We start from the raw sequence: 27,672 nt of genomic DNA, 5'->3' as shown, positions 1-27,672 counted from the left end.
TGTCTGTGTATCCTCTCTCACAGATGCATTCCTCCAGACACTGTTAACTCACTTAATGCTGTCTGGAACACACATGGTGCTGCGAATAAACATGCCTTGATTTATGGACACTCACAAACACACACACACACACACACACACACACACACACACACACACACACGCACACGCACACGCACGCACACACACACACACACACACACACACACACAGATTGTCTTAGGTCACTTTCAATTACAAAAACCTTCCTTACCCTGACCTTAACCACATACCCAAAGAACAACTTTTTTACATTTAGGGACACAAGGCATATCCCGTATTGAATGGTCTTTTGTCATAAATTTGTCCCCAAAAGTAGCCTATGACAGAATAACACACACACATTCTCTCATTTTGTACTTTGTGAATTACAAGCATGTGCACAGACACAGCGTGCAGACATGATCATAAAACAAGCAACACAACCTACAAGACTGTTGATGCCTGTGACCCCATATGTCTTTGAATCCAGAATAATGGTGTCATTTAAAGCCAGGGATCCATTCAGTCAGGGCTGATTAATTACCTGTTCGGTTGTTACTGGCAAAAGGTTATCCTTTGATGTGGTTCTTAAGATCTAGTGTGGTTTTCAAAGATGAACCCATTAATGGTTATTATAGGGGCCTCACGCTGTTCCGTTTGTGCTACTTCCTTCCGAATACATTTCATGTGCCACATACAGTAGTTTCTAACCCTCAGAAGGTTGATTCCAAATGGACATGGATGGTGGTGAGAAACCAGACTCACAGATTTTTTTTTTAAGGGATACGTCTGTGTGGATTTACATGTGTTCTTGTCTGAGGTGGAAGCTGCCTTGTCAGGTCATCATCACTTTGATAACTTCTAGTAATCACAGGGATGAGAACAAATATCTCCCAGTGTAAAAGTGGTGACATGTACATAGAAGACAAAGATGAAGATGTCAAGAGAGTTTGTGGAGATAAGAGGGGTGTGGGGGTGCTGTAAACAAAATCACACGATCTCCACAGCAGCGTTAAAACATCACTTCCTGCCTCAGTCTGCTGCACCCGACGGCTCCACTTCTCCGAAGCCAATTCTCCGGATTTTACCTGGAGGTTATGTCTAAAAAACGAATGTAGAGGATGTTGTGGAGGAGTAGCAACATACCTTGGAGCGAGGATTTTTTCCTTGAAAACAAATCCTAGGGACTGGAACCTAAATAGAAAAAAGTAATCATTGATTTGACGTGGAAGTTAGATGGTTATTTGGAAAGGTCAGATCAAATCTCGAATCTTGTCTAGAGTAAAATAAATTGATTGTCTCACCTCAGTATCAGACTAATGATGTAAAGATTTGCCTCTTGTAGACTGTCAGTGACAGCATTAATTGTCCCTTTGTGTCCCTTTCCTCAACTGTAGACACGGCTTATCTGTTTGAGCAGTTAGATAAATAAACAGCAGCACAGTATGATGACCTGTGTTCGTAATGCAGTTTCAAAGGCTCGATGGTTTTTCCCACAGCTCACTCGGATGCTGTTTAATCAGCCGTGAGCTTTATTAATGAGGGCGTTCAATGTAAATTCAGCACTCTCTTGAGAACCATTGGGGTTTTACTGAGCTCAGTAGCACAGCCCTTTCAACATACAAGGTTTTTATTCAGCTCCAAACAGTAAAGCATTATTACGATTTAAGCTCCACCGCCCTGCCTGCCCAGTATCTGTCTCTGGAGGCTGGTCCTCTCACATAACCCGCTGTAAACACGGCATATTTCAGTTTTCCACCGCTCAGGTCAACCTACCCCCATTCTGCCACAGGGGGATACCACAGAAGTAACAAGTGAGAGAGAAAGAGAGGATAAAAGAAAGAGAGGCATTGATATTTGTCTCAGGTGATCTGATGCTCAGTTGACAGTTTATAGCTGGCATTTGAATGTGTCTCCAAATGTGATTGGATTTCACTACTCCATATGCAAATACACACATGCGTTGTTAACACAGCTAAAACAATGTGGCCACATGAGTCCAGATTACCTCAGAATGTGTGATCCACTCTCAAATGCGTCCTAAATTTGTCTTGGGTGTGTTCACACCTGAGCTATGTGATTGGATCACCCAAGAAGGATGCTGAATGATACAATGATACAAAAGTGAGCACAAGATTCCAAGTAAATCCAATGACAGTTGTTCCCATGAAGACTTGATTCCACCAGTGATTCCAACTCACCTTTTACCAGAGCTGGAACTAAGTTATGTTTAATAATCCTGCTGTAAACCAGTTAACTGTTAAATATAGTTTAATAACGGCCTCAGAGAAAGACAGAATTTGGAAACCAAGCAGGTATGTCTTTGGTGCTTACTCTCAGGTATATATGTTTCCAGTGCTTGTTGTTTTGGAACAGCACATGACAAATCCAAAGCTACACCCACTTTCTCTCCTTCCACCCACCACACTTCTGTACCAAACATTGACACAGCGGTGCGTGATGCAAACCTGCAGGGAGGAAAAGGGTCAGTAGCCAGCTGTGGTGGGGATGAGGCTTGGCAGTTCCAGGGGTGAAACAGCAATGAAAGACCTTGTTCTTCTCTGTAACCCTCAATGGGCTGCCCTCCATCCAAGCTGGAGGTGTGGGTTTATGAGGGCAGTACGGTGGGAGTGTGCATGTGCAGCGGCTGCCATCATGCTGTCACGGAGTCTGCCAAGTACAACATTACCACAGTAGTGGCATTGTGTGGCCGGTGTGTTTGTTCTGTCCCTCTGAGGAGGAAAGGTCCTGCTCTCCTTTCCATCTTCTTCTTGTCTCTACACAAAATGCAACGCTTTTCCCTCATTGAACATCTCACCTGTCTGAGTTGAAACGATGCCAGCACTCAGAGACTAATGGAGAGACTGACTGCTGCCTGGTGTCAAACGCCAACCAGGTTGGACCGCATGAACCACTGGACACCGTTGACATTTTTATTAGCACTTTTTTCCTCTTCAACCACAGTGTAAACACTAAAAACCTTTTCATATGCGTGAGACCTCACAGGGAGAATCAAGGGTCATATGAGTGACAGGTTTTATGTAAGATAATGTTAAATTTAATATTTATTAGAGGAGATTAGCATAAATATGACACACATTTCTACGTTAGTTAAAAAAAATTCTGGTTATGTGCTGTTGTATTTTTACCACTTTTTAGGAGGATAACATTTCTCCCGTCTGTTTGGTTTGTTTGTTTGTTTGTTTGTTTGTAAGCAAGATAACACCCAAAAAACGAATGGATTACCCAGTGCAGATCTGGATCAGAGGGCGGATCTAGTAATTCTATTTCACTTTCTTTAACATTGCGAGATAGGGTGTTCCTCCAAATTTTAACTGTTTTCCCAAGGAATAATATAATTCTGTGAGTATGTGAAATTTGGTGCAGCTTGACTGAATTTAAGGAGACTGTTGGGCCTTGGTGGAGCGAGGCACCATTGTGGTTTTTTGTGCTATTGCTTAGATTGTGTACGATTGACCGTAGCGGCAGTGACTTCATCCTTTTTGTGTTAACTGGTATGATGGTTTAGTAAACCAGTTTTTGGACCTTTGAATAAAGCCTCTTTAGTGTCCTTGCATTCTGTCATTTTTTTCTGTGAGACCTAGTGCAGCTGCAGTACAGCTTTTATTTTCTTGGAGCAACTGACTAGAGCTGGTTTCAAGGTTTTCTTTTAGGTTTTGGAGGCAACCCTGTCCTGCACAGAATCCAGTTCAGAGGCAGGCTTGCAAGGGGAACATTTTTAAGACTATTAGTAGAAAACACCAGTGTCAAACTGGTTGGGGGCCAAAGCGCCAGATGAATCTCCAGTTGCCCTGCCAGAAACACCCCCGACCTGACATTTAGATTCCCTCTAAAAAAAGGTGGCCCTCTGAAGGCAGTGGAAATGAAAAGAGTATTCCTTTGTTCACACCTCTCTCATCTGCACCCTGAGAACTCACATCTGTTTTTACTCTGTTTTTCTGTCTTTATCTGTCATGTCTCAGCTCATTGGCTACAGCGAGAAGCCCGTCAACCTGCAGATGTTCATTGGGACGGCGGATGACCGATACTTGAGGCCGCACGCCTTCTACCAGGTGCACCGGATCACCGGGAAAACTGTAGCCACAGCCAGCCAAGAAATCGTAGTCTCCAGCACCAAGGTTCTCGAAATTCCTCTGCTGCCCGAGAACAACATGTCAGCCAGGTAGGTGTCAGAAGCACTTCAGGGTTACATTACTCAGTTATGAGCTTACCACCATGAAGGAAGCACTGTCCGATGAAAAAATTTGCATTGTTATAATAATACATCATAACATCTTACAAAGGCGATTTTATAGATCTTTTAAATTGAAACCAACAGGGAAACGGGTACAGGAGAATAAAATGAGGGTTTCCCATGGAGCAGAGTGAGACTTTCTCATTTAGAGTTGTAATAAATCATATTCACAGGCATTTTTAATTTGTGATTCAACACTTAGTTTTCCTCTCATTGCCAATCCCCTGCTGGGCCTGTGGTTGGTTTTATTCTCTCCCAGGCCCTCCCTTCTTAAATATATCTTCGATTATTGCCATCCCTGCGGTGCCATATGGGGCCAACTATTTCCCCTCTACCTTGCAGCATCGACTGCGCCGGTATCCTTAAGCTGCGGAACTCCGACATCGAGCTGCGGAAGGGAGAGACAGATATAGGAAGAAAGAACACACGGGTTCGCGTGGTGTTCAGAGTGCACATCCCTCAACCTAACGGGAAGGTGCTGTCGCTGCAGGCTCCCTCCATTCCTGTGGAGTGCTGTGAGTGTTGACTTACTACACACACACACACACACACACACACACACACACACACACACACACACACACACACACACACACACATACAAACATGTTCATTCAGAAATCTACGTGTGATATGAAAATCACACACAGATACGCACCCAAACCTTTGCACACATTTCTTTGTCAGAAAACTTAACAGGATAGGATGTTTATTTAAGTTACTTTGTCCTCTCACTTAAAGTCACTTTAGATAAGAAGGTCTGATAAAATTAAAAATGTAAATGCTGTACCCTTCTAGCCGAGCAGTTACATAATATACCTATTCCATTACCACAGCTCTGCAATAAGTCCTACTTTTCCCTCAGGCTGACAGAGAGTTGCTAATTCTTGAAGCCAGGTTTGATAGTTTTGTATTAAACTGCATGACATTATCAGAAGTTCATTTTATTTTATAAACAAACTTCAGTGTTACTGAAACAGCTCAGCAAATGATCATCTTCTTTTCTCCCCAACCCCTGCTCTTTCTCTCCCAGCCCAGCGTTCAGCTCAGGAGCTGCCGCAGGTTGAGAAATCCAGCCTGACCAGTTGTGTGGTCAGCGGTGGAGAAGAGCTGGTCATCACGGGCTCCAACTTCTTCCCAGAGTCCAAGGTCATCTTCCTGGAGAAAGGCCCTGGTAAGTGTTGTGTCAGCACAGCGGCCTCTTCTTGAACCGGCACTGCAGCAGAAACAGCGTGTGCCAAGTACATGTGTAAAAAATCATACTTTATTCTGTCTGACAGACTATATAAGAGGGGCTGCTAAAACATTTCATGTGTCAATTATGTGCTCTGTTGGACACGTTTTGTAGATTTTGCAAATGCTGCAGAAGTCAGCAGAAGGTTATGATTCAATGAGTCATGGTTGATACGTGTCTATGATTCCGTTCACTTAAAAAAATCTTGTAAATACAAACCAACTATCCAAACCACCTATTAAAACCATCCCTGTGTGTGCGCGTGCTTACGTGTGTGTGTGTGTGTTTGTGTGTGTGTGTGTGTGTGTGTGTGTGTGTGTGTGTGTGTGTGTGTGTGTGTGTGTGTGCGTGCGTGCTTACGTGTGTGTGTGTGTGTGCGTGCTTACGTGTGTGTGCGTGTGTGCGTGCGTACGTGCTTACGTGTGTGCGTGTGCGTGTGCGTGTGCGTGTGCGTGTGTGTGTGCGTGTGTTTGTCAGTTCTCAGATCACATCTATCATTATCTTAGCCTCAACAAATCATCTATTCCCTCACGGCATTTTATTAAATGTCAAACAGATTTACCGTATGTCTGCAAGTAATGTCTGTCTGACAAGTCAGAATGACAAAGACAAAGATTTATTTGTAAGAATATGGTCCTGATACAAACATTACATTGTAATTTCTTATATAATGTAAATGTATAATGTTTATATTACATATATAATATAGTCATTAAAAATGGTAATTTCATAATAATGCTGTATATACACTAAATAGATGCATTCCTATTCTTTCTATTATATTTTTTCATGATTATCAATACACACACATTTTGTCTCACACTAGCAAGTGTTAATTGCCAAAAAACAAATTAATGAAGTTATCACATTTACAGTTAACATTCACTGTTTGCTGTTAGGAAATCACTGCACAACCTACTCCCACTGCTTTGTTTCACCTCCAGTGTGGAGATTGTTGGAGCTTGGGACTAAGGCTGAATGTGGACTAAGTGGTTGTCTCCTAAAACCTTTTTTTACTCTAAAAGTTGTTTAAATATCTGCTTCAACAAATGTCTAGGCTAAAGAGATTACTTTGTTAAACTCCCTGTGCTTTTCATCATGTTTCTTTTAAGTCACCCTTCTTTCTCTGCCTTATCTTTTTTCTTGTCTGTACACCAGTCCACAATCAAAACACATGTAATGGCTGTTCTCTGAGATGGAAATTTTAAATGAACAACATTCATGGAGCCAGTCTCTGCCTGCCCGAGGTACCATCGCCATGTAGAGCAACAAAATCAAGTTCACACACGGTTGAAAGCTGAGCAGTGATGTTTTTATGACAGAGCCATTCTCTTCAGGTTTTCTAGAAGAAAAAAAAACAGCCTGGAGGAATGTCTTTCGCTCTTTTAGGTGAACCAGGTGAAGCATGGCATGGAGAAGTAGTGTGGTTGAAACAACTTGCTGATGGTCAACTCTTTATAGCAGCACAGCAGTGAGTGGAAACCTTCGGGAGGTGCATCTTGGGTAGGGAGGACAGCTGGGCCCCATGGTGCACGAGGGCAGTGGACTGTGGAAGGAGACAGAGAGAATATGAAAGGGAAGGGGGAAGATGATGTTGATTATGGTTTGTGTAAATTATCCCCCTCATCATGACTAATCCGCCTGCTTTAGTGCAGAGAGGCACTGATTGGAGTAAGTGCAGGAATGGAAGAAAAGAAAGAAAGAAAGAGGTAATGGCAGATATTTTTCCACCATCGCTCATAACTGAAAGACAACAGTAGATTCATGAGGAGCTGGAGAGACCGGCCTGTTGTTTCTAGTACACAGAGATTATGGGATGGTTCTATAAATGACTTCACTAACTATATACAGGCACAAGCCGAAGCAGTTGTTGTTCGTGCGGGATCCTATTTTAAAGTAGATAAACAGTCAAATGTAATAGAGTGGTTAAGTGCAGGTGCTGTTCTGTTTCCTTCACTTGGTTCCTCAGAGTTTAGTAGACATGTCATCCAAAGTTTTTTGGACACTACACTGTTCAATTTACGTATTCAAATTAATTTGACAGGTGGAGGTGAAAGGCCTTTACTTTTACCAGTGGCCAGATATTCATCTTTGAGGAAAGAGTGGGAAGAGAAAATAAATCTGTTGTATTTATTTAGGAGAGGGGAAAGTCTATAAAAAAGAAAGACAAATAGGGGCGAAGGTAGGGGCCTGAGCAGCTTTTATAGTAAGAGGCATTGTAGAAACAGTCTAAATAGATAGATAGATAGATAGATAGATAGATAGATAGATAGATAGATAGATAGATAGATAGATAGATAGATAGATAGATGATAGATGGAATATTTCTACTTAATTATGAATGATTATATAGTAGACTGGACTTCAAAGGCTCTAACACTGACTGCCCTGAGTAGTGAGTAACACAGCATGTGTACTCAGTGGTCACCTTGTTGTTTCTGTTATAACAGCTAAACAACAGCGAGCTCTTGGAAAGCTGTTAGTCTGCCGTCGTAACATAAACAGCAATTACCTTCTTTATTTGTGTTTGATCATGCGGCACAGTTAGTCGACGTTCTTGTCAGCCCTCTGACTGGGGCGAGTACTCGTGTTTGGATGATCCGAGTCATTGTCTCAGTGTGGTATGAGGTTCCTGTCAGTGCTTGTTGTCTGACAGAGCATGTGGGGCCCTTGCTCCTGCCTGTTGAATGTCAACAATCCACGCTGCAATAATGCACTGATGTCAGCTGCAAAGACATTCAAGGTCATTTGCTCATTGGAAAGAAGCACTCTGTCATCCATGGGTTAAGCTCTACCATTACAATAGAGACACTCTCTTCAGGGTTTTGACTGCTTAATGTGGCAGTGGATTACTACAGCTAAGGCTAATGTTAGGGTGAGGGCAGGACAGGAAAATTAACTAAGTTAAGTTAAACCTAAAACTAGAGTCTGGAGTTTTAGGTTTTAGTATAAAGCTGAAGAGAGACAGGGCTCACAACTGAGCACTTTCTTTGTTAGAAACTACACTTAAGCCAGCTGTCTGTGCAGACATGTTGCAGATGCCTGACAGTGGTCTTTGGGTGTATCCTTTGGGGTTTGAGGAGGAGGCCATGCAGGTGCAGAGTATACTTGCACCATTTGAGCACCGCGAAACGGGCGACTGCAAATTAATCTGCCTCCGCAGAGAGTCTCTTCAGTACTTACTTAACTGTCAATGTTTTTATTCTTCACAATGCTGCGATAGCTGTGATTTCCCCAAACCACACGGCAAGCCTGCTAGTGTTTTTCACCCCAACTGCTTCCCTTCGAGCAGCTGCCCCAAAGATGTCTGGCCAAATAATTAGCTCCCTCATAGGAAAACTGGAAAGGATGTTTTCTCGCCAGAAAGCCTGGCAGTGTGTAAAGGCATTTTAAAATAAACACAATTATTCCAGTGCTCCCTCTGTAATTTTAACCAGGTAAGACAAACAGCAGGATATTTGGAAATTTGATTATCATTTAATAGCTGTTAAGATTTTGTCCATGGGGCTTCTGGGCCTTTAAAAATGACATCATGCCAATGTCTCTGTTCTCCAGAACAAATTGAAATGTGTTTCAGCATAAGCGTCATGTGGCTCTTAAGCCCTGTCTGTTTGAGAAAGTACTGTACCCTGACTAAAATAAAACTAAACTAAAAAATAAAATAGTTGAAAAGAGCTACACCACATAGACACAGCTACTTAGAAAAATATCGCAGTGATTCAAGTGGGTTTAAAAAGCTGCAGTTATAGCTGATTGTGTGTGGCCTAGGTATTTTAGTACTTGTGTTAGCTATCAGTTTTTAATTATATTCGTTTTCACTCTACTGAAGTTTTTAATTCCCATTTTAGAGGTGTGCTTTGAAGTTGCATGTCTGAATGATTTAGGTCGCCGTTTATGTTCAAACTTAGAAGGGATGTGGTAAAATGTTTCTGCTTCATCACCAGTTTATCCCTTTTGCCATTGTAGGAATGATTCTCGTTTGCACTCGAGTGTTGCTAGAGTTTTTTCAAATATAACTATCTGTCGAATGTGACAGTATCTCTCATAGCTTTGAGATTACTTATACTCTAATCTAATGAAACAGCGGCGAGTGTGACAGCTGACATTTAGCATATACACCAAATTGATTTCAGATTAAATTTGATCATGTGTTGTGTCTTTGCCCATTTATGGCACTAGGAGTATTACTATCTTATGCATTTATCCATGTGTTTTTTCTTTTAAACCTTTTTTCTAGATGGACGACCACAATGGGAAGTTGAGGCAAAAATAAAACGTGAGAAAACTCAAGGAGTACGTATTTACATTATTTATCTCTACCGTAATTCTACACATTTTTATATGTAATACTTAGTTAGAAATTACTTAAAATTAAATATATTTTTATTATTTGTAAACTTATTTCCATTTAATGTATGTAAATATTTTTTGCATATCCAAATTATATCAATTTTTTTTTTGTAGTCATGCATCGTGGTGGAGGTTCCTTCCTACCACAGTAAGACTGTGGGCTCAGCTGTGCAGGTGCAGTTTTATGTCTGCAATGGCAAGCGGAAAAGGAGCCAATCACAACGCTTCACTTACCTTTCAGGTGAGACAATTGGTTCTAATGATTTTTAGAAAGAAGGCCATGGAGATATGTTCGAATTCGTTTAGTTTGTAACTGCAAAACTAAAAAACAAAATCCTGTGACAAGTTGCCAAACATATGCTCTTTTGAGTTATTTAGTCACAGTATTTCCCTGCAACTCATTTTACAGATACTTACACAAAAACATTCTGTAAGGTGTAACTTTGCATTCCTCTGGGTTTATTACTTCCTGCTGTTGTGAGTCTCCATACACAGTTACAAGAAGACTGACAGCAAAGACAGAGACAGCTGTAACATGCATGTCGTGTTGCAAACTTCTCTACAGTGGCTTCACTAACCCAATTTCATTCTTTCTCTTGCTAAACAAAGCATTTCTGTGGTGTAAAGGGGGCTCTTCCACTGAGCATAACAATAACACCTGTCAACTGTTTATTTTGTAAAACCCTAAATTCCTGTGCCAACTTTTTTTTCCCCTCACATGTACTGTTTTTGCATGAGGTTTTATGATGCAAATCTTTTGCTATCCAGGAAACTTTTACTTCACGTGTTCTCTGAGTTGTGGCTTCATATAATTATTGCAGCAGCAAGGAAACTCAATGATATTTTGATCTTCAAGTTTCCTCAACGTTTTTCATTAAAATCAAATTCCTGTCTTTGCTATTTGATATTGTTGTTGTCGTTTTTTTTTTCTTCTTCTTGAAGCCAGTCAAACTGAAAACACTGTTGGGCGGAATATAATAGCATGTGACAATTTTTTGCAACATATCCAAACCCTGAGCTTTACCGCAACAGTGTATGTGTGTGTGTATGCGTGTGTATAAGCGGCCTTGCCCCTCCACCCACCCAGCCTTTCTGTTTGCAAGCACGCCCACTCACATAGGCAGTTCCTGTTTTCCCCGTTTACAGATTGTTGCAGCCAATCAAAGCAGAGTAAAATAACCCTGCTTTGTCAGACAGGCTGGGTCGCTGACAGCAGAAGTGTCAATATCCTGAACACCACACTTTATTATGGCAAAAAATCTCCTAATAAGTCAAGATTAATGTTTCGTTGCGGGCTGAGCTGAGCTGATGCTCTGGGCCAATTAATGATAAATTCTGAGAAGACTGTCTGGAAATGTTTATTCTGAAAATTGAGGAACAAAATCTCCTTTGTTCCTGTTTGTGTTTGGAAATTGCTGAATTGTCATGCATGCATCAATATTTTCTAATGTAAGGAGAACACTGTTAATCAAACCTAACATGCAGATGCGCAATTTTGAGACTTTTTAACAAGCTGACCTCAGTTACATACAACCATGTTTAAATGTCCACCCTATTACCCCTTTCTTGATCTCAATATCCCTCTGGCTCGATTATCAGGCATGACAGGGTGAGTAGAGGGCACGATCAGTGAACTTGTTTGTTTTGTTGGTCGGATCTGGGCTGGAGGGGATTCAGCTCCTCTTCCCGTACAACATTTCCCTTGATGGCACCCAGACTGACAACATATGCTCTCCCTCTGATTCAGAGATAGATAAAAATAAAATCACTGTCACAAGGCACCAGATTGGGAAATAGGTTACGGAGCTGTTGCAGTAAAAGGGAATGGCCCCATTAATATCAGAATGTCACTCAGCTTCTTTTTTTTTAAGGCTGCTTTTTTTTAATCTGGAAGGAGACCCACTTCACAATACATACATTCAGAGACTGTGTTTTTCAGAATTTACAAGATGCACTTTTTCGCCATTGAAGCAACAGAATGAGAGAATAAATGGTGGTGGGGTTGTGTCTTTTTTTCATTTTTTTAATCCACTGTAACCGGAGCAAAAATAGCAGCGACCCTGTCTATGTTAAAAGGCAATCACTTGAAAAATCAATATATTATCTTTTCTGTCTCATCTTGTAGTATTTGATTGACGGACATAACTGACTGTCTGTTTTGTTCTTTCATCACCTCTCTGTTCCTGTCTCTGTTTCCTTTAGTCATGGTGAAACAGGAGCACAGGGATGAGTTGGACCTTCCTGCAATACCCCCTATGTCCATGCCCCTGGCACATAATGCCAGTCTGGTGCGCACCCAGCTGCCTTCTCCTGAGCAGTGCCACCCAACAGATAACCTTCTGTCCAGCTCCCCTCATGGCCTGGCTGCAGGCTCTGGAGCTGGCCTGCTACCCCTGCAGGCCCCTTGCCCCTCCCTGGGCTCCCCATCTTTCCAGCACCTGCCTCACCTCCAGAGTCGCAGTTTGCACCACCCCCCTGCGGATTGCCACATGACGTTCCACCCGAGCTCTGCTCCTGCTCCTCTTCCTGCTCCTCCCCATCCCTCCTACCAGCATATGCAGCACAGCCACGGTCATAGCCTGCCTTTCAATGGCCAGTCCGGCCTTCCTCCTCAGGGCTACGAGAGGATGCCCTTTCAGCAGAGCCCCACTGCAGCATCACACCCAATGGCTTTGGGGATGGTGTACCCCTCTTCCCCTTGCTCCTCACCATCAGCTCCCTCCTCTTCAAGCATGGCTGGGTCTCCACAGAGTCAGCAATCTCTGCTTTCGCCCTCATCTCCACATCTCCACACACTTGCAGGCTATCACTGCTCTCCAAATCCAACCCAGGTCTCTTCTCCCAGTTGTCACCCCCTTGTAGGGCAGCACTCCTCCCAGCTGCAGAGGGCCCTGGGCTACCACCCGGTAGGTCAAAGGTCAGCCTCTTGCCCCACACCATCCAGCGCACCTCCGCCAAGGATGATCCCCTCTCCGCACTCCGGGCCTTCCTCCCCTCAGCTCCATTCGCTGCCCTACCAGTCTCCCACCTCCTCCTCCCCTACTTCAGGTGGCAGTCCTTTGGGGCCTCTTCAACAGCAGCCCTCTCCGCAGGCTACAAGTCCAGTCATGGCCAGCCTGTCCCCTGCAGCAGTGGGCCCTCTGGTTCACCCTCTGAGCCCTCAGGGGCCCTTCCCATCGGACAGCGAGAGTCTGAACATCAAGCAGGAACCAGAGGAGAGGGAGCCCACCTTCCGCTCTATCGGCCTGCAGGACATCACGCTGGATGATGGTAAGACTGCTCAGAAAATGTTTTTCGAACTATCTCCTTTTTTACCAAGTAAAAAAGGAGATAATGTGAAAAAGAAAAAGCAGGTTGCTGATGAATGGTTCAACTGTTTCTAATTTGAATTTCATGGAGGCCGTCACACACAGAGACACATACATGGTCATTAGAAACAGACAATTTGAAATAGTTAATAAAGAAAACCTAAGACAAAGACGCCCAGTGGACACGCACTTTAGCTATGTACACTGTATTTGTCTCACTGTGTGTAACTGTCTCTTTTGGATTACTTCGACTGTTATTCTCCAGTTTTCTGTCAGCCCAGTGATTCTGCTCTCATTATCACATTTTCTTTCTTCGCCTTTTTTCTTTTTTTTTTGAGATATTTAGAGCACACCCATCTGTGATCAATCTCATTTTCGGTCTAAAACAAGCGGCCGCTGAGGGATCAAATTTACCCTACAATATGTGGCTCACACGATAAATTTGTATCTGATGATGTAAAACAATACAGAGCGCCTGTTTTTTAAGGGGCTGAAACCTTGATGCCTGATTACGGCGATAGTGTGTCATCTGTCGTTGCAGCGCAGTATTGTGTACACAGGTTCATTAATGGGGGAGGGGGGTCTTGTGACTTAGTATTGGGTATCATAGACACAATAGGACTGATAACTCTAGTGTCATATTAAAGCGTATAATTGTATAGCGCTAAGCTTCTGTATCTCTACCAGCAGCTTGGAGATGAATTACACTTTGTGTTTTTTGAGCGAGGGAGAGGATTGCATCATTTTGTGCCACTTATGATGGAGCACAAATGCTACAGTTGTGTTCTGCTGCAGTAATTACAGTGTGTAGCTGTGCGTATGCGAGTGTGTGTATACATATGTTAACAGCTCTAATTAGGATGCTCAGATGAACTTGTTCACATTTGACCATGAAGTAAGCGCACGCATTTCACAGTTTTTTTTTCTCAACCATGAACTCTACTTCTTCACTGAAGAAATGTTCCTTTAAGCTCTTCTAAATCATCTACCTCCTTATCTACCATTCAGAGGCTTGTCTGGTTTTGTTAACCCCAGTGCCATATTCAAATGAAGGTTCTAAAGGTTTAGGGTTAATAAACAGCCCGCTGACGCTGTGTCAGGTAGATGTGATATTGGGTGTTAGCAAGGGTCAGCCTAATTAACACATGGTCATTGTCAATAAGTCATGTGTGAAAGACCAATGACCATTCATCAGTGTGTAATACTTATGCGTACACACACTTTAAACATGTAGTATGTGTTAAAAAGCCTGATGAAAGCCTTTCTCAGCCTCATTGTTCACACCATTACATGTATAACCATGGAAGACTATAAATATGTTTACCACATTATGCAGTAGCTCGGTTTTAGTTGGTCTCTTCTGCTGTCACACAGGCACAGACACTGTGAAAGTAGCTGCCTGCGCTCACACTCAAGAAGTGTGAGAAAAGTTTGTGAGTGACACGGTTCAGCCGGGAATGTAAGCTCTCCCTTTGAGCCTGTGGTTAAAAATAGCTTTCTGTGCCAGCCCAGCTCTGTAGGCCATATTTTGAAGTCGCGATGCAGAGCTCTGATCTGAGTTTTAGGAGGTCGCAGCACATTTACCCAAGTTTGACAGACAGACAGACAGACAGACCATGATTTACCATTACACATGAGAATCCACATCCATGTTCAGGTCAATCAATATTTGGTTCCCAGTTTTCTGGTGACTTTGTAGTATTATATCCTCTGGCTATAATGGCTAATTGTAAGCCAAAGAAGTCTCAGTTAGCATCAGTTTGTTAGCTGACCCAAGTGCCTGGAGTTCGGTTTATTTGTCACAGCAAGCAAACTCAGTACACAGTGAGCTCGGGCTAGCTCACCCATGGGCAAACCCTGATCTTCACTAATCCTGTAGTGCAACAGTGGTCATCCAGGAATGAGGTTGCAGAAATAATACAGCCTTTCTTCCTGTGCACAGGGATCTTCTGTCCCCGGTGCATGGAGGCACGCAAAGGGCCAAGCATTCATAGTTGTGCGCAGGTGAATGTGAGTCGTGCTGCAGTTACACCAATGAAACGCTAGTGGTGGTAGAGTTTCTATTCTGGTGTTGAGTGTCTTCCGGTTTATGGCCCCTTCACAAATTCTCTGCCATCTCTGTTTACTTTAGAACAAAGGCGAGTGTTACTAAACAGATTGTGTTGGAGTTGGAGCTGATAGATTTTGAAGAGCAATTACTTTTTCTAAAAGAACTGCAAAATATAAAAGAAAGACATCATCTGTGTTCATTCCTTTAACTCAATTCAAGGGTACGGCATAGGGCTACTGCATAGGGCTACCGCATAGGCCTACGGCGTAGCTTCGACGCAGAAGCATGAATTGGCCTTACTCACTCTCTTTACAATGCTAAATTGCAGTGGGGTGACTCACGGCACACCATTTCTTGTCAGTGTTCAGTGGTTAAGCTGCTGTGCTTCTTGCAGGAATTGCTTGATAGGGGAAAGGCCTTTTCTACAATTAAAGTGTACTTAGCAGCCATCTCAGCATGTCATGTGTGCTTTAGGGATAAGCCTTTAGGCCAGCATTCATTAGTTTGTCGATTTATGAAGGGTGCATGCTGCAAGTTCCTGGTTTCCATGCAACTGGTTTCTCTGAAGGTGTTGGATGCTCTCTATCATAACTACTGAAGGTAGGAATGACGTTTATTTCACTGAAAATAAGTATTGTCTTGACTTTAATCACACTGAAGTATGTTAGTGTCTTCAGGGGATATCCATACACATTTCCTGCTTGCAGTGTTCTCCAGGGCTCGCCAAGGTCAGCCTGTGACCCAGCCCAGCCTAAGGTGGTGGAGTCAACCTACACATTCTTCTCTGGCCTTTAGATGTAAGGGATTGAATGCACTCCCTGGTTCTTTGATAACTAAAGCTGCTTTCAGACATGCACTGGACTCGGCATGTTCCTCAGCATTTTCTTTGGAGGTATTGCATGTGTGAACGCAAATGTCAGAGTGAGACACTCTGTAGTTTCTACGGACTTCATCCAGCCTGACCTCCTAGCATAAAGTCCGTAGAAAGTTGATTCGTGAAAAACACAGGGGATCCCCGCTGGATTAACTGTGAGCAAGTGGGGGGATCGATGACGCTTCTAACAAGCAGCAGATGCAAAACTGAAAAAAACTCAAAGAAAACAAATATCTCCCAGTAAAAAAGTGGTGTCACACACGTAGAAGACACAGGCGAAGATGTCAAGAGAGTTTGTGAAGATAAGAGCTGACCATGGTGTTGGGGTGCTGTCAACAAAATCACGTGATCTACGCAGCAGAGTTAATACGTCACTTCCTGCCTCTTCCTGCTGCACCCGGCTGCTCCACCTCTCGCCTAAATAAGAGGATTTGTTGCTGTTGTGAACGTGTCTGCCCAGAAAACCTCCCGCTGTGTTGTTCATGTGTGAAAGGCAAACTCTGGGTAAACTCTGTGGCCAATTCTCCGGATATTACCCGGAGGTCATCACTATCACTTTCCCCCTTGCATAGACAGAGAAAGGAACTGGTGTTAAATTATTTGAGAGGGGCCGGTCAACTGTGACAATTTGGGGCAGGTGACAGATAGTTCAACCTGTCTGTCACTGAAAGACGTGGTGTCATTGGAGCTTCCCTAGTTGGTCATGCTGAAGCTACTTCCAGTGCAACTTGTCACTCTGTTATAAAAGAACATTAAGTATCCCAAAAGTTCATCATCCATGAAATACACTCCTGCAGTTGTATCACAGATTTGAGTCAGTGGCCGGCACAAGAGGAAATACAAATGCGAGTGTGTAGAAAACTGTTCTGGTTTGCAAGCAGATGGCCCTGGTGACGCACACAAGAGCATGCTTGAGATGTGTGTCTTTGTGTGTATGCGAGAGAGAGTCGCACACACATATAGATGCTAGATTGTGTGTGAGTGTTTGTGTGTGTGTGTGTGTAAAGAAGCAGGAGACACAGGAGATGAAAAGACAGACTGACAGACAGATGGACAGACAAGTTCAGGATCCAACCCCACTGCAGGGTCACTCAGCCGAGACATTCAATCTGAAATATACTTGGCATTTGAGATTAGACCAGTGTGCAGCGGATAATTTCACACTTTTTTACGATATATACTGTTTACGCATCATTTTATTAGGGATTGCTATGGAAGACTGGCTAAAAGTCAGAAATGGCGAACAGAAATGATGTACGTGTTTAATAATGACTCAAACGCACATACACAAAGGAAGCGGCACACATTATCCTTTTGGTTTTCAAATATACAAAGCAGTGCCTGAACTTATCTTTCAAATACACCTTTTGTTCTACTCCTCTGTCTGAGGCTGAGGCGACAGCTAGCTTAGCCATCTTAGCTCAACCTGCAAAAAGCAACACTGTTCTCATATCTGTCTGCTAAAGAAGTAGCCCCAGCCAGCAGCCAGTTAGCCTACCTTAGCACCGAGACTGGAAACAGGGAGTAAGAGCTTGGCTCCCTCTAAAGGCAACAGAAACCACCTACCAACACCTCTAAAGCTTTCCAATTAACATGGTATGTCCAATCCATTAAAAAGAAACTGTAAAAATGTCACATTATGCTTTTGGTTGTGTCCCAGACTATTACTTGATGGGAAGCAGTCAATGACGGCCCTTGTAAAACTGCTACGTGCTGTTTTAACAAGATATTACGTGTTAATTACTATGTTTTAGAGGTGCCAGTGTGTTGATGGATTACCTCAGGAGAGAGCCAGACCAGCTGTTCGCCCAGGTTTCCAGTCTTGATGCTAAGCTAGGCTAAGTGGCTGCCCGCTGGGGCTTCACCTTTAGCAGACAGAAATGAGAGAAGTATTGGTAATTTAAGTATAGATTCAACATCAAGACAAGCAGGCTTTTGTAATGAGAAAGGCTCCTCAGTGCAGCCAAGCCACAGTCTTAAGTCTACCTCAGCTGCCCACATTCTGACCGTACGCCGCCCTGCATGCGGTGAAATGGCTCAGAGCCGTAAATGAGTAAAACAAGTGACTGGAGAAGAGGCCAAATTTGGAGAATCCAAAAAAGACTTGGATATTTCTCTCAGAAGTTGGCCGACCAGGTTACGGAGAAAATGTCAGTGACTTACTGGATTTAGCTTTGACAGGTAGAGAGAAATATGAGCCCATTTGGGATTCAAGTTCATCCCAAATGAAATTAAACATGAGATTACACTTGGAAATGACCTATTGTTATTGGCTACCGTTATAAATGATCTTGAGACACATTTTTTCCTTTTGGAAAGGACAGAAAAGTTGATTTGAACTTTCCCTAACTACAATGGCACCTGCTTCAGTAATTGTTATTTTAGCGATCACCAACCATACTTCATCAAACATAAAAGCACTGAATGTTTGGCAGCAAAGGCTGAGCAGCCTTTTCATGAAACATATGATTCAACTGGTGACACTGAATCAGACAAACTAGCTCTTCATGAATCTGATACTTGTGTGTATACCAGGAGGACATGTAAACACAACTGTAGTTCATTTAACCAGGGTTACTTGTATGAAATAAGCTGATTTAAACCATCAGTGTGTTGTTTTTTCGTGTGTGTAAAGGACCATCTTAGTCAGAGGTTTCCTGCTACAGTTAGCCAACCATAACAGAGTAATAACACAGAACTCCTGATTTGATGACAAGAAAAAACAACAGTGGAAGGAAAATACGTTTCCATGAAATGCTTCTGCTGCTGCTCGTTAAATACAATGGCAAACATTTGCTGGTCTTTTCCCCTTAAACAAGGGGAAACTGGCTTTCTGTGTCATCTTTCCATACAATTAAGGTCTTAGAGAGTGTAATGCAGAGGTCTTGGCAGAGGCTGCGACCTGGTGTGGAGGAGACGGAGCCAGTGCTGCCTCTTTCTTCAAACAGGAGGAGGAGGGAAGCCTGGAAACCCCTCAGTGGGGATGAGAGAGAACTTGACTCTTAGTTCATGTTTCTGAATGTGCTTGTGCCAGGTTTTTATTAAAAGTAATAGCGCTGTCCATAATCTGGATTTTGCCAAGGTTTTTTTTTTTTTTTTTTTTTTGCATTGGCTGCTCTTGTTGCACTTCCTGAGTGTCAATATTGATTTGTGCCTGTCAGCCAGGCATCGAGCGCCAGCGCTTGACTGCAAAATGAATACGTGTCACCACATTTCTCATAGTGCACAAACAAGGACTTGACAGAGTGTGGTGAAGTAGATTTCAGTCTGCCACATTATATGCAGAGCTGCTGAAATATGTGTGTGTGTGTGTGTGTGTGTGTAAACAGTGCATTTTTGTGTGCTTTTGGTGAGTCACCTGAGTGCGTTGTGTTGCTGACGCCATCAGATCTTGTTTAATATCACTGTATTGCAAAAAGTACCACTAACTCCGAGACTACACTCACACTACACCTCTGCCAAGAAGGTAATGTTCTCACTCCTGCCCGTTAGTTTGTTGGTTGGTTTGCTTGTTTCTGTTTGTTTGTTCGTCAGCACAATTATGCAAAAACTACCCAACAGATTTCCCCAAAACATGGTGGAAGGATAGAACAAGGGCCAAAAAACTGTAAATAAAGATGGACAGTGCATCAATCACATCAGTGACTGAAAACCATCTTTGATTTATTTAGCATGTACTTTGACGTTTCAGTTTGGTCCATATCCTATCCACTAACATGGAGGAGGCAAGGTTTAGCCTGCAGCCAGACACCAGGTGGCGATCGAGATGCTCTGGCTCCACGTTTGGGAACAGTCATGTCGTCCATCTTTACACGCAGTCTATGGTTTTGTTATCATCTGCTTCACTCTCTCTGCTGATAAGTCTTTCAGAAAGTAAATCATTATGGTGGGCTTTGACGATCTCCCCAGGCAGCCATTCGGGCTCCATTGCTTTCCCCTATAAAGCCTGGTGCTGTGGTCATCAGCTCAGTGGAGCCTCTACTCTCAGTTCTCAAAGTTGTGAGTCTTGTGAATCACTTAAGATCAGATGAGAAGGGAAATCCACGGATGATTCACAGAAATGAGGGACTCTGAGAAACTGACCTTTTAACGAGCCTCTCGGCTCCGGTGTGCTACATGCCCTCACCCACTCATTCAACCACTCCACAAGTACAATTTAAATTAAACAGAAGAGGGTCACAGAGCAGTTCGAACCAGAAAAAGGCTTAACTGAGCAGACCTGGAGGATTTCAATTCGGATTCCATCAAATGACAATCTATTTCCAATGTGTGCGATTGATCGCCCGGTGGATTTTCACTTCAGGTTTGCTCTCGTACTTTGTGAAGACGTATGCGTGTCATTACAGGGCGCTGAGAATGGAAACTGTGCGCTTTGATATTTCCTCATGCAGGCAAACCAAGTCTTGCCTCTTTCTGTTCCCTTTGCACAAATGTTTTCCATTGTGGCATGTTGTCTTCATTTACTGGACCCAAGAATCACTCCATCTCACATTTATTTGCCTAAGCTGCTCTGCCAGAGTCATTTTGTTTTTGTATTTTTAATTCCTGGTTCAGGGAACTTTTTCAGTCTGTCATAGAGGGTTATGATAATTACCAGTTTTCCATTTCGACAGTTGATCTGTTTATCGTACTGGATGTCCATCTGCCCACTTCACTTCTGCTTTGCATTATGGAAATCTTTTCAATGTACCTCTATGGGCACGCACTTTAGAAATGACATTACTCAATCACACCCTCGCTCTCTGTAGCATCAAGTGACTAACTTAACGAAAAAAAGACAAACTAACCAAAACCTAGTTCAGAGATTTAAGCTTTCCCCTTCCTTCTTTGCACTGGAAGGCAGATACAGATATCATCTGTATTCATTAAGCTGTTCAGATTGTGCGGGGAAAGTACGCGTGAAATTAATCTCAAGTCAGAACATCAACTCTGGCAAAATCAAATCAAAATTTTGCTGCACGGGTTGTCGAGTATCTGAAGTCATCACCTATAAACCAATTAACATCATTTTACAATCAGCTTTAAATAGTAGCTTCTAATGTAAAGTTGTCAAATGTTACACTTCTGTGACTCTCTGCATGTCCGTGCCTCACTCACACCACAGTTCAGCCAACACAGATGTTGTTATGTTTAACATGTGTGTACATTTGAAATGATTTATATGCCTGTCACACCTGATCCCTTTGATTTGCTCTGCGTTACCATGCAGATATTGGAAAAAGGTGTCATGGCTCCAAACACGTGAATACAACAGCATGTTTTTTCCACCCTGACTTTAAAGCGCATGAACACAACGTAGTCAGAACTACTTCTGGAGCCACTGAGGAGCACGTGAATCACAGTTAGAATAAATGTCAGATTATTTTTAGAGGTGTAGACCTGAGGACGAGGACACTTTTATAAAAGAATGTGTCTGCATGGTGAAAACCTGCCGAACATCTTTAATCAGAGCTCAAGCTCACAGGAGGAAGAATAGAATAGAATAGAATAGAATGCCTTTATTGTCATTGCACAGCTGTACAATGATATTTAGACAACATACAGGCTGACAAAACAAACAAAACGTACCACCAGTCAGAGGAGAGCAAAGCCGCTGCATCCGTGTGCGCCGCCATCTTGATCATATGATATAGAAGCTGGTAGTAGTAGTAGTATCAGTAGTCTGACTGCAGATGTGTATTTTGACTAGGGAGCCCCCCCGCCCAGTCATTAGCAGAGGATCTCCCCTTGGCTGCAGTCATTCAGAGCCTCACTCAGTTCAGCAGGCAGCACTGAATCATCGGCTCTCTGCTGCACTTTCATGAACAGTACCAGTAAATCTGAGAAAACGCTATCGGCATACGAAACTCGTCAGAGGCCGCCGACTCAAAGCTCTCTCTCACCTCCGGATCATTGATGTGTGCAGATGAAATTGAATAATGGCATCTGAAGTATAGAGTATCTGTCTCTCACAGATACGGGAAAATGTCAAACAACTGACCCTTTTCTATGGTGGTAAACATTTCTGAAGTTTGTTTTGGGCTTTCATTTTTAGCTTTCCCTTCTCAGTAGCAATTTTCTTTTTTCTCCTTCTTCAAGTTGTTTGACCGCCAGTCAGAGAGAAAAGAAAAAAGAATATCAGACACAAACGTTTCAAAGTGCCGTCTCCTCCTTTGTATACGTACGATGTTTTTCAAACGGCCAATCAAAGCAATAACACGACTGTAACAGCGAGACTGAAGCTTCAGAATGTTTTCTGACAGATTGTGAGGGGAAACCTTTTATTAAATGAGAAAACCGAGTGAATCACATGAGAGGATTTGGTTTCAAGTTGCACTTGATCGAATCATGGGGTTTTCAGGTTGTTTTATGCTAATTACCCTGCACCGCGTCTCCCCTGAGCTGCATCATAAGTCCATAGGTTAATGTTTGCCTCTGCAAAAATCAAATCAGTACAGCGGAAAGTGATGTTGTGTTTTTTTTTTTGCAGACGCCCACTCCGTCGGTCACACTGCGTTGGCTCATATTCCTGTGGTGTTTATAGCAGATTAACTCCCATGATTCAACTGTGCTGCAGAGGTTTTACCAGAAGATTTCACCAGTGCAGGAGGCTCCTAAATATTTCTCCATGATCGGCCTGGAAATGTTATTTATCTTAGCTGAAATTAGAAACTTTTTACAGACCGAGGTTGATTTTTGTGCATTTTATACACTTCATTTCTTTTATTTGTTTTCTATTTTAACTGTGTTAGGAGTGAATTATTAGACATTTCTCAGACGCTCAGGGAAATCTCACTAAGTGAACGTAGGCTTTTCTCAATTCAGTGCTTTGCTGCGACAGTGATTCTTTAACAGTTGTGAGATGCCGTTCATTTTAGCGCAGTTGAACACTTTCTTTCAAAAGGTCGTGCCCTTTTAAAGGTCTGTAACTCGTCCATCGCAATTTAATTTCACCAATGAAATCGTTTGACAAAGCACTAAACTGTCCGACTTGTAGCTCAGGCTTCTACATACAGAGGTAAATATGTTTGCTTTGATAGTCACAGTGTCACCTCATGAGTGTGTGGTGGTGCTGACTGTGTGTGTGTGAACATGGTTGACATGGGAAAGGAAGAGCCTCCCACGCTAACAGGATGATGTGAGTGATGGTGGCCAGACACAGACACAAAAGCAAGCAGCACAAAACACAAATACAAAAAGAAACAGAACTTGCACCAACACTCATAATGAAAACTGCTGTTTCTGTGACAGAGACGGTGAAAATCAATGATGTGTTTCATGGAAAAATGTGATTAATACACTTAAACAATTTAGAGAGAGAAGCAGTTTGAGGAAGAGTTGAAGAAGCAGTTCAACAGGATAATTTAAATGTATAAAATAACGCTAGTATAATATTTGGATGTTTTACTCAACTTATGACGGTCAAAGTCATATTTTTATTCAATAGATTTGTTAAATAGACGTATAGTTATGAATTCCAGTCAGTGTGTGTGTCATCAAATTTGAATCTGGTTTCTTCTTCTTCTGAAACAACGTCTTTGCTCGACTGACTCACCTCCTGCCACCTTTTTCTTTTTCAGAAAAGAGACTTACAGTAAAACACTTGTTTAAGTACGACCTGGGAAACGTGTGATTGATGGCACAGTTGCACAAATCCACATCGACGTGTCGGTGGTGGAGAGAGAGGAGCTTTGTTGTGATTGTCGTGTACAGACAGGTCTGCAGGCTCGGTGTCAAACTGGTCTAAAGGTCTCTGCTGCACGCTCCCTCCTTCCCAAACCAGTTTGCCCAGAAAGCATCGTGCGCTCTGACCCGTCGTCATCGTGACCTTTAAAACAGTTCAGAGAAAATTCCTCACAGAACGAGAGCTTCCCACATTCGCCATGTTACAATAGGAAAAACATTCACATCATATTTTCCATGAATTCCAAATGTTTTCTCTGTCGTTTCGCTCCTCGCATCTTTCCTCACCACGTCAAAGTGTCTGAGGTTGATTGGCTCGGCGGCTGCATTTTTTTTTTTACCTGGGTCTCTTGTGTTCCCAGTGTGAAAAGTGAATGGAGGCTGCAGATGTAAAACACTGACTGACAAACAGAAAGAAAGAAAGAAAGAGTTGTGTGTTATTTGTTTAAAATCAGGCTCTTAGTGAGTCGGTGGAGTGGTGAACCCGGCTGTGCCTCTCTGGCCTCAGCAGCATGTTGTTTTTTAACAATGGATTGTTTTTTTTTAACCAAGCCCACAAACCCCATGAACAGGCCTGAGGAAATGTACTGAGGCACCAATACAGCTCTAATGAGGTAAAGGACAGCTCCCGCTGGTCGGAGTGTGTTCACAGGAGTCAGCGCGCGGCGGTAACCGCTGGTAACGTTTGTTGGACTCAAACAAAGGTCTGACCTGCACATTTAGTGAATGGAATAGTTGCTCTCATTTGTTCTGTCAGGAGTTATTAGAGCTCACGTCAGAGCTGTGACTTTGTGGCCTTTGGGTTTGACACTCGGGAGTTTTTCCACTTTGAGCTCTTGTGTAAGGAACTCGGTGTGGAACAACACTGCCCTCTGCTGGATCAAAACGTGTGATGTAAATAAGTTCAAACGTTCAGCCACAAAGTAGGGAATCACCGACAAGTGTCACGATGTGCTGTACAGGGCCAACAAGGTTCAAACAGCACACACACACACACACACACACACTAAAAAGAAGGGGGGGCTGATCGATATGTGAACAATGTGAGAAAAAACTGAATCCTCTCATGTGAACAGAATTCCTTCTGGGTGTAACATGGGACCATCTGCTGAGTGAGAAGTCTAGCAGAGACATTTTGGATTTCTCTCCGATGTTTTAATCTTTTGTGTCTTTGTGTGTTTTTTTTCTTCACAGTGAATGAAATCATCGGCAGAGACCTGTCCCAGTCCCCCAGCGCTCATGGTCCTCCATCAGCACACAACCAGTCATAGCTCAGCCCCTCTCTCAGGCTCCCTGTGGAACACCCCCCCCCCCTCTAAGCCGAGGTCCTGATCCTGTGATCGACGGGACGGGAGAGAGGAGGAGGAGACGAGGCTGTGCTGGGTGATTCTGTTTAAAGCCTCCTGGACCCTGTGAGCTCCACCAGCCTGAGAAGAAGAGCCTCTCTCATCTGATACTGAACAGTTTGTCCTTTTTAAAGAAACACAGATAAATCCCACAACCTGGATCAAGAAGAAGATGAACAGGAGAAAACAGCCACGTAGATTTGTAAACTGAGCGTGAAGCGGTTGGAGAATAACGAGGAGCGGCTCTTCTGTCGGTCCTCAGGTGTCAAGATGTGACCGACCCTCCCTCTTCATCGGGGGTGCACCTGATCCTGCAAAGCACTGCCGTCCTCTCGACCAATCAGCTCTCTTCGTGAGTTCAGAGCACTCATATGTCAGGAGTCAAGTTTCTGCAGCGGAGACAAGACATCAGAGCGTCTCGCTGCGACTCTCACCAGCATCGACCATCGACCACGACGTCACAGCTGCTGTTCTGACGTTTCTTCAGGATTTTTTACAAACAGCCGTGTACTGAGCACAACAGGAGGTGATCCCACTCGGGGATTTTAGACCTGGAAACTTTATATTAGACGTGAAATTTGATCATTGAAATTTCTAATCAAACCAAACTGTCAGATTCAGTAAAAAACTCCACTCTTCTTTTCTCCCTTTTAAAATTATAAAACGATGAATGCCCTGGGTGCAGGGGCCTGGCAGAGAGAAACCAGCTCCCCTGGTGCTGGTTACAGGATCTGCAACATTCCACAACTTTTAGAAACCTTTGCAGCCGTGTAGATATCTGTACATGACCCCCCCCCCGTCCCATACACCTCCACCTGTCTCTTCTCTACGTCCTCCCTCTCCTCCTGATCCTCATCGTCACGTTGAACAAATGCCTTATTAACATTTTTAGCAGCTTTGAATGCTAGCAAAAGCTTTTTTTCTTTTTGGTTGTTTTGCACAGCTGGCTTTGAGTTTGACTTTGCTATTACTCCATAGACAGATGGTACGACGATATTCATGAATCCTGACGAGGGGATTCAGGACTGAAAGATGTTGAAAGATGTTTTGAAGACGCCCGTTTGTTCCATGTTACAGAGAAGTGTTTTTCTTCACCCACAGAGACGGACCATCTTGGCCTCTGACATTTCTTTTTCATGCAATAACCCCCCCCCCACCCCCCCGACATCTCCCAGGGACCTCGTGTGCCTTCTATTAAATAACAGGCACCAGAGCTGTGACCCGACGACAGCTGAGGTGACAAACTGTAGGATGGGTAAAGTTTTGAAAGTATTTTATACATAATTATGTCTATATATTGCATTTATGTGTTGACTCCGCCCTTCTTCGACTCCCTTTCTGTAATGATCAAGGTAAAAATCCCAATAGTCCAGAGAGCAACATCTGGATGTGACGGGGTCTTCCCCCCCCACCCCCAGTTTCAAACAATCGATATGTGCTGTTCACAATCAAAGTCTCGTCCTGGACAGTCTGATTTCCTGTTCTTTACACATATGCAGTGCCTGTGTGGCAGCAATAACACAACGTTGATTTGGTTTTTAAAAAGTATTTCCACACACCTGATGAGTGTGTGAGCGGACGGGTTCAGATTTGGATTAGAAGATTTCCATTGGCTTCTTTATTCTTTTTTTTTTTGCCTTAAGCTTGACAATGACGCTCCCGCCTGCGAGAGCCGTTTGAAGTCCTTTTCCAGGTGAAAACGATTCTGCTATGCATTCAAAGTTCTGCCTGATGCCTTTAAAATAAAAAAACACGACAAAAAAAAGACCTTGATGCCTATAGAAGCGTAGACAACTGTAGACACGTTGTAGATGCTGGGTTGATTCTGTTGTTAGCGTCCTGCATTCGTCCAATCAGCCTCGTCCAGGACACAGCGCGAGCATCTTTAAAAGGGTTCGGCTATATGTGTGTGTGTGTGTGTGTGTGTGTGTGTGTGTGTGTATGGTCGGTGTTTCTACCAAATATGCTGTACAGAAGACAGGGATTTAAAGAGTCCTATTTCAACAACAGAAGCACACGTGTGTATTTAATCTATGCAAACTATAAGAAGCAAATGTGAAATATGAGAAATGAGATTAGACTATTTGTAACGTCGCGTAAAAAAAAGAGGAGAAATAAAACATTCAGATAGTGAGAGCATCACGTCACTATGTAAACTGTTAGGAGGCCTTAACTCTTGTGTCTGTGTATGCTGTTGAGTTGAATAATATTATAATTGAATAAGTGAATAATATTATAATTAAAATTTTGGGGGATTTTGAGCAGGGGGGGGCAGGATGGGTTGGAGAAGGGAGATGGCGTCTTCTTTTCTTCTTTTTTTTTTTTTGTGCATACAAAGCAGGTTGTGCAGCTTCAAAGACTTGAGTCAACAAAAAATAAAAATGAAAAACCAGCATCGACAGTAAATCTCTGGCTGCCGTCCTCCTCTGTCACAACCAAAGACCGAACAACATGTTCCCACTTTACACGATGGTAAAGCAACAGAGACTGTACTACTCTATTTTTGATACTTTCAAATGGATGTCATTCCTAAAAGGTTGAGGTCTGAGTGTCTAGTGTATATATACATTCT

At 43.0% G+C, this 27,672-nt stretch overlaps 1 protein-coding gene across 4 annotated transcripts in view; it reads left to right on the top strand.

Moving 5' to 3' along the window:
- nfatc3a (nuclear factor of activated T cells 3a) overlaps positions 1 to 27,211 on the top strand; it is a 60,865-nt gene extending 33,654 nt beyond the window's left edge. For 3 of the 4 annotated variants that reach the window (XM_034581446.1, XM_034581445.1, XM_034581444.1), the window contains exons 4-10: positions 4,005 to 4,204; positions 4,619 to 4,791; positions 5,310 to 5,450; positions 9,748 to 9,803; positions 9,975 to 10,101; positions 12,063 to 13,130; positions 24,949 to 27,211. In XM_034581446.1, the coding sequence (XP_034437337.1) occupies positions 4,005 to 4,204; positions 4,619 to 4,791; positions 5,310 to 5,450; positions 9,748 to 9,803; positions 9,975 to 10,101; positions 12,063 to 13,130; positions 24,949 to 25,025 (1,842 nt within the window). In that variant the 3' untranslated portion in view covers positions 25,026 to 27,211. The remainder of the gene's footprint in view (positions 1 to 4,004; positions 4,205 to 4,618; positions 4,792 to 5,309; positions 5,451 to 9,747; positions 9,804 to 9,974; positions 10,102 to 12,062; positions 13,131 to 24,948) is intronic. The other variant, XM_034581447.1, reaches the window with a different exon arrangement.
- The last annotated feature ends 461 nt before the right edge of the window (positions 27,212 to 27,672 follow it).

Source organism: Hippoglossus hippoglossus, chromosome 3, assembly GCF_009819705.1.
Source record: "Hippoglossus hippoglossus isolate fHipHip1 chromosome 3, fHipHip1.pri, whole genome shotgun sequence".
Taxonomy (NCBI): domain Eukaryota; kingdom Metazoa; phylum Chordata; class Actinopteri; order Pleuronectiformes; family Pleuronectidae; genus Hippoglossus; species Hippoglossus hippoglossus.
Note: the sequence above shows the minus strand (reverse complement) of the source record. Positions and strands in the feature narration are given on the sequence as shown.